The 15753-nt window shown below is 42.6% G+C and overlaps 1 protein-coding gene across 5 annotated transcripts in view; it reads right to left on the bottom strand.

Moving 5' to 3' along the window:
- LOC140394963 (small glutamine-rich tetratricopeptide repeat-containing protein alpha-like) overlaps positions 1-15753 on the bottom strand; it is a 61797-nt gene that overhangs the window by 30442 nt on the left and 15602 nt on the right. For 3 of the 5 annotated variants that reach the window (XM_072482201.1, XM_072482204.1, XM_072482205.1), the window contains exons 2-3: positions 1969-2108; positions 1399-1502 (exon numbers count right to left, since the gene is read on the bottom strand). In XM_072482201.1, coding sequence (XP_072338302.1) covers positions 1399-1502; positions 1969-2068 — 204 coding nt within the window. In that variant the 5' untranslated portion in view covers positions 2069-2108. The other 2 variants (XM_072482203.1, XM_072482202.1) reach the window with 2 other exon arrangements.

Genomic DNA, 15753 nt, shown 5'->3' with positions numbered 1-15753 from the left:
GCCTCCCCTGGTGCTCCAGCTTCCATTTTCTTTACTGACCCCGTGGTGAGCTTTCCACTCCCCGACGGACTTTCAGCTGCTTTTTTCACGGCCATTTTTTTGCTGGTCTTCGACATTTCCCTTCTCTGTGCTGTCTCCCGACTTTTACTGCTTTCGCTGGCCCTAGGACCGGGCATTAACCTCCGACAATGCCGTTCCCGAACGGGAGCCCTCCAATTCGCGGCTGCCTCCCGCCCGCCGTCACCGGAAGTCCGTGACACAGATTTTAACAGTAACTTCATTGCAGTGTTAATGTAAGTTTACTTGTGACACTAATAAAGGTTGTTTTTATAATAAAGATGTGCAGATAAGGTGGTTATGGGGATGGGCGGGGTAGTGGGCCTAGGTAGAGTGCTCTTTCAGAGGGTCTGTGCAGACTCGATGGACCGAGCGGCTTCCTTCTCCATTGTAGGGATCCTATGTTCTAATTGTTAGCAACATAGTACTTATATTCCCAATCTCCTACACCTAGGGCTGAGTCTATACAGTACGAGATTCCAGTTGATGCTATAATGTTCAGACATCAGGAAGTGGGGAATAAACTTATACATCTTGAAGAGGGTAATGTAAAATCTGCATAGATATATCTTCAAAGAATTCTAGGAGATTTGTTCAGCATGATTTCCTATCGTAACTCCATGCTAGGGGCGGCACATTGGCGTAGTGGTTAGCACTGCTGCCTCACGGCGCTGAGGAACCGGGTTCGATCCCGGCCCCGGGTCACTTTCCATGTGGAGTTTGCACATTCTCCCAGTGTTTGCATGGGTGACACCCCAAAAGCCAAAGATTTGCAGGCTGGGTGGGTTGGACACACTAAACTGCCCCTCAATTGGAAAAAAATAATTGGGTACTCTAAATATATTTTTGTTTTAATTTAAAAAGTAAATCCGTGCTGACTTTGTTTGAATAGACCAATGCTTTCCAAATGCTGTGCTATGAAATCCTCAATAATGGAGTCTAGCAGCTTCCCTACTACCGATGTGAGGCTCACTGGTCTATAGTTCTCTACCTCCCTTTTTGAATAGCGGGGTTATGTTAGCTACCCTCCAATCTGTTTAATTATTTCAGATCCGAAGAATTTTGGAAAATGACCACCAATGGCTACTTTTTCTTGGGCCACTTAAGTACTCTAGGATGAAGATTATCAGGCGCTGGAGATTTTTCCGCCTTCAATCCCACTTACTTTCCCATACATAGAGACAAAACATGGATGAATGTTTTAAAAGGAAAAAAAAGCCTTTGCCAAAAAGAAAAACACAATTTATTTGGAATGAAAGCCCACATAATCAAAGTAGTAAATGCCAAAGTAGAAAAGTTGTGCACTTGTGGATATATTTTTCTCTCAAATTCAGCTCTTACCTCACCAACAGCAGTCGTGAAAATCTCTGGGAGTGTCCGAGACACAGCAAGATCCTCATTATCCACGGAGATGCCAAATGCGGTCTCTAAACACTGGACCGCAACTGGGGACAAGATCACAGACCACCATTAAAACCACCATTTGATTAACCTAGCATTTTAGTCCACTGATTTTTTTCAACTTCAAACCAAATCAGCTGTGTCCCCACATTATTACTTATTTAAGGACCCAATTTTAGTTCTTCACCACTGTTGCTCCAAAAATAAAATCACAACAGCAGTTGCGATTCAGGTTACTGATGCATCAGCTTATTTTCGGCCTCTCTCTATGGGGGAACGACCTCTATTCAGTGCAGGACAATGTATGGAAGCTACCCTATTGATATCTCAGTACACACTCCACCACCGACTGGAATAATGAAATGAATATTTTCTGATCCTAAATAATCGCACAAAAGTTTAAAAAAATATACAAATCATTGTTCTTTGGTATTGGGCTGTAGTGTTCAATTTTAATTCTTCAGTTTATAATTCTCACCTTCCTTCCCTCAACAGAAATTTGTTACTCACCCTCTAAGCTCTCTTGAGCATCTGAAGTCAGGTCCCCAGACTGGAGTTGGTCACGTAAAAACTGAATGATAGAATATGCGAGCCGTTTATTGTCCGTCATTATTGAGTTTCTCGGCTAAATCTAAGGTCAGCACAAAGCACTAAAAAAAAACACAAATGCATCAATTACATTAGTCACTCAAGGGTTTCAAAACCATACAAGTTGAGTTAATGTGTAACTGTCACGAGATACATCCTCAAAGGAATTGCAACAAACACCGTTCCTATAAACACAGCACCCTACTCTGATTTTGACGATTAAATATGCAATCTCCAGTTTTCATCTTGCCTCATACTACTGGCAGATATTAGTTTCAAGGATCTTGAACCAATATGTAGGAGAAATAAAGAAAAAAATTCAAGGGATGGAAATCAAATAAAAAGCAAAACAATTAGAAATGCACTACAGATACTCCACCAGTAGGGTTAATGGGTTGAATGACCTGCAAACTGTTCAGAGAAGCAGGAGTGGCTTAAATCGTTTAACTCATCACAACGAGACAAAGACTTAGAAGAATAAAATCAGATCAATAATGGTCAATGGTATTTTTTCTCTTTTTCTTTTCTCTATATTTGTGTAGTCGAATTTGAGATGATGGGGTGGGGGAGGGGTGGTGTTGAATTAATTGGAAAAGTAAGCGATTGTACTGTTATGCTGGCACTACATTTAAAAAAATGAGTGACACTAGAAAGGCCTGGAGATTTGACATGAAATAGAAACAGTAAAAGTTAGAAAAACTTAAAACTGATGAAGCTTTGGAGGAATATCGGGAAAGTAGGGCAAATCTCAAACACGCAATAAAGAGGGCTAAAAGGGGTCATGAAATATCTTTGGCTAACAGGGTTAAGGAAAATCCCAAAGCCTTTTATTCGTATATAAGGAGCAAGAGGGTAACTAGAGAAAGGATTGGCCCACTCAAAGACAAAAGAGGGAATTTATGCGTGGAGTCAGAGGAAATGGGTGAGATTCTTAATGAGTACTTTGCATCGGTATTCACCAAGTAGAGGGACATGACGGATGTTGAGGTTAGGGATGGATGTTTAAATACTCTAGGTCAAGTCGGCATAAGGAAGGGGGAAGTTTTGGGTATTCTAAAAGGCATTAAGGTGGACAAGTCCACAGGTCCGGATGGGATCTATCCCAAGTTACTGAGGGAAGCGAGGGACGAAATAGCTGGGGCCTTAACAGATATCTTTGCAGCATCCTTGAGCACGGGTGAGGTCCCGGAGGACTAGAGAATTGCTAATGTTGTCCCTTTGTTTAAGAAGGGTAGCAGGGATAATCCAGGGAATTATAGACCTGTGAGCTTGACGTCAGTGGTAGGCAAACTGTTGGAGAAGATACTGAGGGATAGAATCTATTCACATTTGGAAGAAAATGGACTTATCAGTGATAGGCAGCATGGTTTTGTGCAGGGAAGGTCATGTCTTACAAACCTAATAGAATTCTTTGAGGAAGTGACAAAGTTAATTGATGAGGGAAGGGCTGTAGATGTCATATACATGGACTTCAGTAAGGCATTTGATAACGTTTCCCATGGCAGGTTGATGGAAAAAGTGAAGTTGCATGGGGTTCAGGGTGTACTAGCTATATGGATAAAGAATTGGCTGGGCAACAGGAGACAGAGAGTAGTGGTGGAAGGGAGTGTCTCAAAATGGAGAAAGGTGACTAGTGGTGTTCCACAGGGATCCGTGCTCTGATCACTGTTGTTTGTGATATACATAAATGATCTGGATGGGGCAGCACGGTGGCACAGTGGTTAGCATTGCTGCCTACGGCGCTGAGGACCCGGGCTCGAATCCCGGCCCTGGGTCACTGTCCGTGTGGAGTTTGCACATTCTCCCCGTGTCTGCGTGGGTTTCGCCCCCACAACCCAAAAAGATGTGCAGGATAGGTGGATTGGCCACGCTAAATTGCCCCTTAATTGGAAAAAATAATTGGGTACTCTAAATTTTTATTTTTTTAAAAATAAAAATAAAAAATGATATGAAGGTATAGGTGGTCTGATTAGCAAGTTTGCAGATGATACTAAGATTGGTGGAGTTGCAGATAGCGAGGGGGACTGTCAGAGAATACAGCAAAATATAGATAGATTGGAGAGTTGGGCAGAGAAATGGCAGATGGAGTTCAATCCAGGCAAATGCGAGGTGATGCATTTTGGAAGATTTAATTCAAGAGCGGACTATACAGTCAATGGGAGAGTCCTGGGGAAAATTGATGTACAGAGAGATCTGGGAGTTCAGGTCCATTGAACCCTGAAGGTGGCAACGCAGGTCGATAAGAGTGGTCAAGAAGGCATACATCATGCTTGCCTTCATCGGACGGGGTATTGAGTACAAGAGTTGGCAGGTCATGTTACAGTTGTATAGGACTTTGGTTAGGCCACATTTGGAATACTGCGTGCAGTTCTGGTCGCCACATTACCAGAAGGATGTGGATGCTTTAGAGAGGGTGCAGAGAAGGTTCACCAGGATGTTGCCTGGTATGGAGGGTGCTAGCTATGAAGAAAGGTTGAGTAGATTAGGATTGTTTTCGTTGGAAAGACGGAGGTTGAGGGGAGACCTGGTTGAGGTCTACAAAATTATGAGAGGTATGAACAGGGTGGATAGCAACAAGCTTTTTCCAACAGTGGGGGTGTCAATTACAAGGGGTCACGATTTCAAGCTGAGAGGGGGAAAGTTTAAGGGAGATGTGCGTGGAAAGTCTTTTACACAGAGGGTGGTGGGTGCCTGGAACGCTTTGCCAGCGGAGGTGGTAGAAGCGGGCACGATAGCATCATTTAAGATGCATCTAGACAGATATATGAACGGGCGGGGAACAGAGGGAAGTAGATCCTTGGAAAATAGGCGACAGGTTTCGATAAAGGGTCTGGATCGGCGCAGGCTGGGAGGGCCTAAGAGCCTGTTCCTGTGCTGTAATTTTCTTTGTTTTTTGTTCTAAACAGGGCAAGATCAACCAGTTCCAAAATGAGGGAAAAGAAAAAGACCAACATCTTGCATTTATGTAGTGCATTTAATATTTTAAAAATTCGAAAGGGTCTAATAGAGAGCACACCTTCTACTTTCTAGGTGTAAGGAAGGGGGCTATTAATGCCACTGAAACACTTACATTGCAGTCACTATTATAATATAGGAAAAGCAGAAGCCAATTTGCACATTGCACAGTCACACAAACCACAACAAAATAATGACCAGATCATTTCTTTTTTTAAATGATGTTGGTGGGTTAAATCTTGGCTAGAATGTCAGAATATGGGGTTGAGGTAGCTGAAGCTATGGCCACCAATGGCATGAGATTTGAAATGAAATCAACAGTAAAAATTAGAAATGCATGGTAGAGGTTATTGGGTCTCACGGATTGTAAAGTACATCTTAATCTACCATGGTCTCATTAACACAAAGTCCCTTTTAGGCACGCAAGATGACTGTGGTCAAATACATGCACTCCACTGTGAAGCCAAGTTAGTGTCTGTGGATGTCTCCTCCAAATCCCCCCCAGATAATTGTCACGTGAGAGTTTCCAAATTCCACTCCCAAAGACACATGTTAAAATCTTCTCTCATAATAATGCTCTTGCTTGATGAATTGCATTCTGAAACCTAGAGCAGGTTTTCTAAATGAAACTTTTAAACAAAACTTCCGCTCCACTTTTAACAGTGAATCCAGTCCAGGTCTTTACATCACCCCTTCTGGGGTTCCTTTTTCTTAACTGCTTTTACACAAACTCGAAGTTCCAACCACCGATTTTGACGTTCCACAGGCTATAATAAAATCTCCCACACCTGAAAGTCACTTCAAATCGTTCTGTAATCTCAGCCTTCTTCTCAGATTGGTCAGTTTTTACCAAACAAGGCTCAGTTCTAGTATCTTTAACTTCAGACTTCTTTCATTTCCCTGGTTTGCTTAACTAGCGGCTCTTCAGATCTCTGCACTTATTTTCTGAACCATTACTCTGTAATATGGATTTTCTTCTCACTGGGCCGAGAAAGCTGCTGCCGCCAGGCCAAAGGGGGTGCCGCCGCCAGGCCGAGCAGGGTGCTGCTTCTCTAGCCTTCTAAACCAACTGTTTCTAGCAGAGCTACCTTCTCTCTCACTACCTATCTCCACCTGCTAACAAATTAGCTAAAATAAAAACGGAACACTTCTCTACCTTATGATATATACAGCTCTGTCTACATGGCTTCTCTCAATTCCTCAGCTGCATTGTCAGACTGCTTGTCCAACTTCCAGTTGAGTCACATAGAGAAATTAAGACACATCTAAACTCATTTGCTAAGCAACAACCAAATGCTTAAGCCTTTTATTTATTGTTCACACCATAGTCCTCTCTAAGCACAATAGAAACACAGTTGGAAATTAACCAACCCCCACACTTTGTCCAGCATGAGTCTAACTATAGGTTTTACCCTACCAGACACATAAACATTAAATTAAACCCACTTAAAACTATACCATATTTCTAATGTAATTCCCTTAAAACTACTTTTGTTGTGGCGGCACGTGACACAGTGGTTAGCACTGCTGCCTACGGTGCTGAGGATCTGGGTTTGAATCCCGGATCTGGGTCACTGTCCGTGTGGAGTTTGCACATTCTCCCCATGTCTGCATAGGTTTCACCCCCACAACCCAAAGATGTGTACGTTAGATGGATTGGCCATGCTAAATTGCCCCTTAATTGGAAAGAAATAATAATTGGGTACTGTAAATTTATTTTTAAAACTACTTTTGTTTTCCTAACACATATGCACGCAAGAGGGTTTTTAGCTGCAGATTGGTGGAGATGGAAGATAGACATTGGTGGCCTATGAGTCAACGAGGATGAGATCATGAGTACTTCAGACAGAGATAGATAGCAGTGTTATTGACCAGCTGATGTGTGGAAGATGAGAAGATGGCCAAGAGAGCACCAAAATACCCGAGTCTGAAGGTGACATATGCATGCAAGAGGGATTTTAGTTGCAGATAGGCGGAGGTGGGAGATTTTACAGAACTGGAACTCGACTGCCTTTTGTAATGGACCGGACAGCCGCTTGGAATGTCAACATCAGGATCAAAGAGGGCCCAAGGCTCAAGCAGTCTGATTCAGTAAGGCAGCTCAGCCCAGAAGGGGGATGGACCTGATAGGAAGGATACAGATTTACAGTGGATGTATCTTAATTTCTCTCAACTGGATGTTGGACAAGCAGTCTGACAAGGCTGTGGGGGGGATATGAGAGAAGCCATGTCAGCGGAGCTGGATATCATAAGTCAGCTGGAAGCAGGATCCTCCATCAGAGTTGTTTCCATATGAAAGATTCCTCCCAAAAGATCAATGGCCATCTGACAGATGTGAATGGATTCATGCCACATCTGTAGGTGTAGATAAAAGTAATCACTGGTAAAGGTACTATGCTGATGCTCATTCATGAAGGCTTTGAAAGATGATGGCACACAGACGACAGGACGTGCGTTGAGCTTGACCAGGAGAAATGTAGAAGATAAAGAGTGAGACGTTAAGAGTGTCACTCACTCAGTGGAATGGAATAGAATCTGAGAATTTCGGATCTGTGTAACTCAACATTACACCGGACATTTCCTTACTCCATTAGGTTCTTTAAGAGAATCATTGCCCATGAGAATGTGCACCCAAGTTTCTACAGACAGAATATGAGAACAAACTTCAGCGTTACGTGCCAATGGCCCTCTTATTCAGAACTCTGATACACCAACAAAAGGACACCTAAAAACACCGACTTCATCTGTCAAATTTATTTAATAAAAGATGAATTAGCATGCAAATTCAAGTCTAAATTTTCAACTTTCGAAAAATGACTTATTCATATACTGCAGAAAGTCAATATTCCATAAAATGTAGCTACAGAAGGAAAACTAGACCCATTACCAGATTGATGAGCCTGATCTACCCTTCAATCAACTCAGGTGTGCCCTGTATTCCTGAGGTTAGGTTTTAAGTAGTTGTTTCTCATTATCCACATGGGAACAAAAATTAACTTTGGCTCTCCACTGAATGATCTTTGTTGAGAGAGGAAAATCAATTGCTACATCTTTTCGGTATAACGATGCTAGAATAGAAAGGAGGACAGACTCAATACAGCAAGTCCAAATGCCGAGCCCCTCTCAATTTCTTGTTTGATTTATTAGGATGTTCCTGGAGTATGCAGAAAAATAAATCTGGAAAATTTGGTTGCATAATTTATTCTTATCAATTTTCCTCAGTTTAAATAGTAAAGCTGGGCGGCACGGTGGTACAGTGATTAGCACTGCTGCCTCACGCTGCCGAGGACCAGGGTCACTCTCCGTGTGGAGTTTGTACATTCACCCCGTGTCTGCGTGTGTCGCACTCACACAACCCAAAGATGTGCAGGATAGGTGAATTGGCCATGCTAAATGGCACCTTACTTGGAAAAAAAAAAGAATTGGGTACTTTAAATTTTTTTTTTTTTAAAGTGTAAATAGTAAAGCTTGATTTTTAAATTTAGAATAAAGATCATGGGTTTCGTGATAATACGCAAAGGCTCTCAATGATGCATTAAAAGCTGCAATACCAAATTCTCAACGTCACTGAAACAAGAACTGCTAACGCCCCCAACATTTTTCCCAGTTATTATCCTCTTAAAAATAAACACAGTTACCAAAGAAAGATATTTCTGACGTGCATATGATCTCAGAGTTCACAATAGTAGAATAAAAATGCAAGCTTATCACACAAATTAGTAATATTAAATTACTTGACAGTGGGAAGATTAGAGAAAGATCAGCAGCTGGGGGAATTCAGATTTCTCCAGAGACATTTACAAATATATATATACATTTACTTTGGCGAAGGGTATAAAGAAATCGATTCATTATTGCCAATAATTACTCTTACACACTCTGACATAAAAAGTATAAGACCTTGCATCGTCGCAATGTTTTCACCAGGCGAAGGACATGATGGATTTCGCAAAGAGCATTTTACCAATAAACTATATCTAAAATAACATTTGGTTAATAATGCTCATATGTATCACAAGACACCAATATTCAATTAGTCTCCTGCCTTTATGATTTAGTCACATTTATAGAATAGTCAAGCACAGCCCATTCAAACAGCTGAATGTTTTACACGGAATGATTTAGGTGCTTTGTTAAATGAAATCAAAATTTAACAATAGCAGATGACATGCACAACTAAAGTTTTACAAGTCCTGTGCGATTGGTGTAAATGTGTGTAAACCTGCCTCGTGTTAGCTGATTCTACGAAAAAGCATGATAGCTCCTATAATTTTCACTGTTAAAAATCATCCCTAACCCAATTGGGCTACCATATGAATAGTGCAGCCAGATGCAACATCAAAGGTTGGTGCACTAATATCAGTGTTCTGGAACCAAAACTAATGGGCACCAAATATAGTTTTAGGTGATTCCCAAAGGCCCTTAAGTTTCAACTAAGCTGTGTGGTTGGTTGGTAAATTAACAATGAACAAACATCTGCTGGACTGTATGACACAGTAATGAGGCACTAGCTTTTCACTTCTGAACCCAAGTTCAAATCCAACCTAGGCGATTGGGACAAAGGTGTATTCTGCTAACTGAGACACTATTTTCCATAATATGGCTACTGGGCTAATCTACAAAATAATTCTACTTTGATGCATTTTGGGGAATAGGATAACGGTGATATAAATCCCTCTTTCAAGTTTATCCATAAGGAGTCAAAAACACATCTCCAAGGACCCATCCCAAAATATATCAGAAAAAGTGCCTTAAAAGCAAAAATGTTAATAACATGCAACACCTTTCAAGTGCAAAGAGAAAAGGCTGGGAATAAAAATAAAATACTGCCGATTTGAAATAAAAACAGATGTGCTGGAAAAAACTCAGCAGTTCTGGCAGCATCTGTGGAGATAGGAGTTAACATTTATAGGTTCAATCTAACTCTTCGATTCCGGCTTGGGTCACTGTCTGTGCGGAGTCTGCACATCCTCCCCGTGTGTGCGTGGATTTCCTCCGGGTGCTCCGGTTTCTTCCCACAGTTCAAAGATGTGCAGGTTAGGTGGATTGGCCATGATAAATTGCCCTTAGTGTCCAAAATTGCCCTTAGTGTCGGGTGGAGGTGTTGACCTTGGGTAGGGTGCTCTTTCCAAGAGCCGGTGCAGACTCAATGGGCTGAATGGCCTCCTTCTCTGTAAATTCTATGATAATCTATGATTAATGTAGGGCAAAGGTTCGGCACAACATCGTGGGCCGAAGGGCCTGTTCTGTGCTGTATTTTTCTATGTTCTATGTTCTTCAGAACTGAAGAGAGGTAGAAAAGTGATGGCTTCATGCTGTTGGGGGGTGGGGTGCGCAGGTGGAGCGAAAGAGAAGATCATGGATAGATTAAAACAGTGCTTTTCAAACTTTTTACCGTCCGGATGGCCTTCGCGACCCACGCCGGCTGACCGTTTCTGCAGATACTGTCTACTAATATTAAAGGCAAAGCCACTGACTCCCACAACAACTTTAACTGCACCACCTCACACTATGCTTCTGTATGGGCTCAATACCATTCTCCAAGTTTCTCTTTCATATCTGGTCTGATGGTGCTACCATCCACAACGGTGTTTCTAACACGTTTTCTTTTTTCCCTTAGCTAAGGATTTTCCCCTGCAATTGAGACAAGGCCCTCAATCATGTCTGGCCCATTTCTCACACTTCTGCCCTTACCACTGCCCCTCCCTCCCAGAACCAAAGTAGGGTTACTCTTGTCCACATTTTCCACCCCACCAGCCTACATATTCAAAGGTTTACCCTCCAGTTCCACTAACGCCAGCATGATGCCACCAAACACATCTTCCCCTTGCTTCCCATCAGCATTCCCAAAGGACCAATCCCTCCATGATACCCTGATCCACTTCATCACGCCCAACATCTCAACCCCCTTCTCAATGTCCAAGGTCCAAAACACTCCTTCCAGGTGAAGCAGCAATTTACTTGTACTTCTTTCATAAGACCATAAGACATAGGAGTAGAATTAGGCCACTCAGCCCATCGAGTCTGCTCCGCCATTCAATCATGGCTGATATTTTCTCATCCCCATTATCCTGCCTTCTCCCCATAACCAGATCCCCTTATTAATCAAGAACCTATCTCTCTCTGTCTTAAAGACACTCAGTGATTTGGCCTCCACAACCTTCTGTGGCAAAGAGTTCCACAGATTCACCACCCGCTGGCTGAGGAAATTCCTCCTCATCTCGGTTTTAAAGGATCGTCCCTTTAGTCTGGGATGGCATCCTCTGGTTCTAGTTTTTCCTACAAGTGGAAACATCCTCTCCACGTCCATTCTATCCAGGCCTCGCAGTATCCTGTAAGTTTCAATAGGATCCCCCCTCATCCTTCTAAATTCCAACGAATACAGACCCAGAGTCCTCAACTGTTCCTCATACGACAAGTTCTTCATTCCAGGGATCATTCTTGTGAACCTCCTCTGGACCCTGTCCAAGGCCAGCACATACTTCCATCGATACGGGGCCCAGAACTGCTCACAATACTCCAAACTCCAAATGGGGTCTGACCAGAGCCTTATACAGCCTCAGATGTACACCCCTGATCTTGTATTCGAGCCCTTCTTGACATGAATGCTAACATTGCATTTGCCTTCTTAACTGCCGACTGAACCTGTATAACCTGAAGAGAATCGTGAACAAGGACTCCCAAGTCCCTTTGTGCTTCTGATTTCCTAAGCATTTCCCCATTTAGAAAACAGTCTATTCCTAAATTCCTCCTTCCAAAGTGCAGAACCTCACACTTTTCCACATTGTATTTCATTTGCCACTTCATTGCCCACTCTCCTAGCTTGTCCAAATCCTTCTGCAGCCCCCTTGCTTCCTCAATACTACCTGTCCCTCTACAGATCTTTGTATCATCTGCAAACTTAGCAACAGTGCCTTCATTTCCTTCTTCCAGATCATTAATGTATATTGTGAAAAGTTGTGGTCCCAGCACAGACCCCTGAGGCACACCACTAGTCACCGGCTGCCATCCTGAAAAAGACCCCTTTATCCCCACTCTCTGCCTTCTGCCAGTCAGCCAATCCTCTATCCATACCAGGATCTTACCCTTGACACCATGGGCGTTTAACTTATTTAACAATCTCCTATGCGGCACCTTGTCAAAGGCCTTCTGGAAATCTAAATAAATCACGTCCACTGGTTCTCCTTTGTCTAACTTGCTTGTTACCTCCTCAAAGAACTCTAACAGATTTGTCAGACACGACCTCCCTTTGACAAAGCCGCGCTGATTCAGTCCTATTTTACCATGCACTTCCAAGTACTTTGCCATCTCATCTTTAATACCAGACTCTAAAATCTTACCAATGACCGAATTGAGGCTAACCGGCCAAGAATTTCCCGTCTTCTGCCTCCCTCCCTTCTTAAACAGTGGTGTTACATTAGCCACTTTCCAGTCCTCTGGGACCATTCTTGTCTCTAGTGATTCCTGAAAGATCATCACCAATGCCTCCACAATTTCCTCTGCTATCTCTTTTAGGACCCTGGGGTGTAGTCCATCCGGTCCAGGTGACTTATCCACCTTCAAACCTTTCAGTTTCCCCAGAACCTTCTCCTCAGTAATGGTCACTGCACTCACCTCTGCCCCCTGGTTCTCCTGGAGCTCTGACATCCCACTGGTGTCATCCACCGTGAATTTGGTCTACTATATTCGCTGCTCACAATGAGACATCCTCTACAATGGGGAGACCAAACATAGACTGGGTGATTGCTCTGTAGAACACCCTCACTCAGACCACAAGCATGACCCTGACCTTCTAGTCGCTTACCATTTCAATCTTGCTCTCATGCTCATATTTCTGTCCTCAGCTTGTTGCAATGTTCTAGTGAATCTCAACACAAGGTGGAGGAACACAGCACCTAATCTTCCAATTAGGCAATTTACATAGATAGATCCTGCTGGACTCAGCTTTGAGTTCAACAACTTCAGACCATGAACTATGATCTCCATTTTAAATTGTATCCCCCAGGTGCCATTCTGAATCTCGTTCTCATATTTTTTCTTTCAGACAGTGCTGACCTTTATCCTGCTATTAACACCTGTTTTGTGATAACCAACATTTGTTAACCAATGTTTTGTGTCTTTAATACTATCATTACCACTTCATTTGCCTTGTGTTCAGACATCTTCACCTTTTAATTTTCCTCACCGTTTAACCTCTCCTGATGATATCTTTACTCGACCTGCCAATCTTTTATCAACAGCAGAAAACCCACTGCTTTTCTACCTCTATTCAGTTTTGTATAGTCATACTGGACTCAGAATGTTAACTCTGTTTCTTACTCCTCAGATGGTGCCAGACCTATTGAGTTTTTCCAGCATTTTCTGTTTTTACTTTAAAGCTGGAGATACAGAGGTTAGTCAGTAGCTGCGGAAAGGTCCTTCAAGTTTCTTTAGGTCCTTCGATGTTTTACTCCAAACTAACTTCCAGTTGCAAAGATCTGGAATGCATTAGCTCAAAGGATGGTGGAAGCAGGTTCAATAACATTCAAATATTAAAAAGTAAAATTAAATTGCAGCATAATCAGAAAAGAGCAGCACAGTAGGATTAACTGGGTAGGTCATTCCAAATGGCACAATGAGCCAAATGGCATCTTTCCATGATGTAAGATTGAGTGTCTATGCACGGGATTTAATAAAGTCGCTCAAAAATACGGTGATTAGTTCAATAACCCCATGGAAACCCACATACCCCTGTTCCCATACTTAACACGGCAGCAAACTGTCATCAACTTCAACACATTTTTATATTATGATCTTAATAATCATATGCTTTGAGAATAACATTCCATAGAATCCCTAGAGCAGAAGGAGGCCATTCAGCCCATCAAGTTTGCGCAAACCCAGGCCCACGCCCTATTCAAGTAACCCTGCACACTGATCATGGCCAATCCAACGAACATGGACATCTTTGGGAGAAAACTGGAGCACTCGGAGAAATCCCACGCAGACACAGGGAGAACTTGAAAACTCCACACAGACAGTTACCAAAGGCCAGAATCCAGAATTATCCAATCACCAGCTCAGGGTTGTAATCCTGTAGGCTCTTGGCAGGTTGAAGGGGCCTGGAAGGAAGGGAAAACTGTCAACACTACTTAGCCCTGACCAGTCTCCCCATGGACTAAATTGCATTGTCCGTCAATTACTAAGATTTGTTACGGATCACATTTTTCACTTGCAAATATATACAAAAAGTATATTTCCCAATAGACTTCAATGGTAAAACGTATGTAGAATATTTACAAACACAAATACACATACCTGTATGCTAAGTTGCTACCTCCTGTTTAAAGGGCAACAAAGCATTAGGGTTAAGCTTGCAAACAAAATAACCCATTTGACATTGCTCCACAATATCAGCTGCCTTGCAATACTATGTTCGAACGTCATTACTTTTTTTTTCTAAGGGGCAATTTAGCATGGCCAATCTACCTAACCTGCAGATCTTTGGGTTGTGGGGGCGAAACCCACGCAGACATGGGGAGAATGTGCAAACTCCACACGGACAGTGACTGAGGGCTGGGATTCGAACCCAGGTCCTCAGCGCCGTAGTCCCAATTCTAATCACTGCGCCACATGCCGCCCACCAAAGGTCATTACTAACAATCAACTTCAGCTCGGTTTATCCTGATGTAGTCTTTTTCAGAATTCTTTTCTCTGATTCAAGATCGCTTTAAACTTGTCACACCATCACTCTCTTTTGCCATCCATGATCCCTTGTCATGTAATCTCTCTTTTCCTTCTACCCGATTAGTCATTCCATTTTGTTCTTTCCACTGTCTCCCCACCTCTGAATTTGGTACGAGTCTAACTTATTCCAGTTCTGAAGGTAATTGACCCGAATCACTAACTTTTGTTTCTCTCACCGCAGATGCAGTCTGACATGCAGAATAATTCCAACGTTTCCAGTTTTTATTTTAGATTTCCATCTGCGGTATTTTGTTTTTGTATTAGTTTCTTCTGAGTTCTGCTTTGAGTGCAAACTTCCTTACCCCTTTCTGTGACATTTCTCAGCATACTATGCAAATGAAAACTACTGTGTCTGTGCCATATTTCATAGAATCAATAAAATCCCTAGAGCAGGAGGCCATTCGGCACCGACCCTCGGAAAGAGCACCCTAACTAGGCCCACTCCCCTGCCCTATCCCTGTAACTCCACAACACCACCCAACCTACACATCTTTGCATACTAAGGGGCAATTTATCTTGGCCAATCCACCCAACATGCACATCTTTTGACTGAGAGGGGAAACTGGAGCACCCGGAGGAAACCCACGCAGACACAGGGAGAAAGTGAAAGTTCCACACAGTCACCCAAGGCTGAAATTGAACCTGGGTCCCTGGTGCTGTGATGCAGTAGTGTTAACCACTGGTTTATAATTTTAAAATATTTCTTGCTTTTTGAAAATAAATTTAGAGTATCCAATTCTTTTTTTCCCCAATTCAGGGGCAATTTAGCGTGGCCAATCCACCTAGCCTGCACATCTTTGGGTTGTGGGGCGAGACCCACACAGACACGGGGAAGATGTGCAAACTCCACACGGACAGTGACCCGGGGCCGTGATCGAACCCAGGTCCTGAGCTAACCACTGCGCCACCATGCCGCCCCTATATTTCTCGCTTTTTAACACTCCCTGTGAAATCTCTTGGGTTGTTTTATTATGTTAAAGGTGCTTCACGGTCATAAATTGTTGTTACTAAAAATTAATTGGGAAG

Source organism: Scyliorhinus torazame, chromosome 18 (genome assembly GCF_047496885.1).
Source record: "Scyliorhinus torazame isolate Kashiwa2021f chromosome 18, sScyTor2.1, whole genome shotgun sequence".
NCBI lineage: Eukaryota > Metazoa > Chordata > Chondrichthyes > Carcharhiniformes > Scyliorhinidae > Scyliorhinus > Scyliorhinus torazame.
The sequence above is the reverse complement of the archived record's forward strand: the minus strand, read 5'-3'. Positions and strand labels throughout refer to the sequence as shown.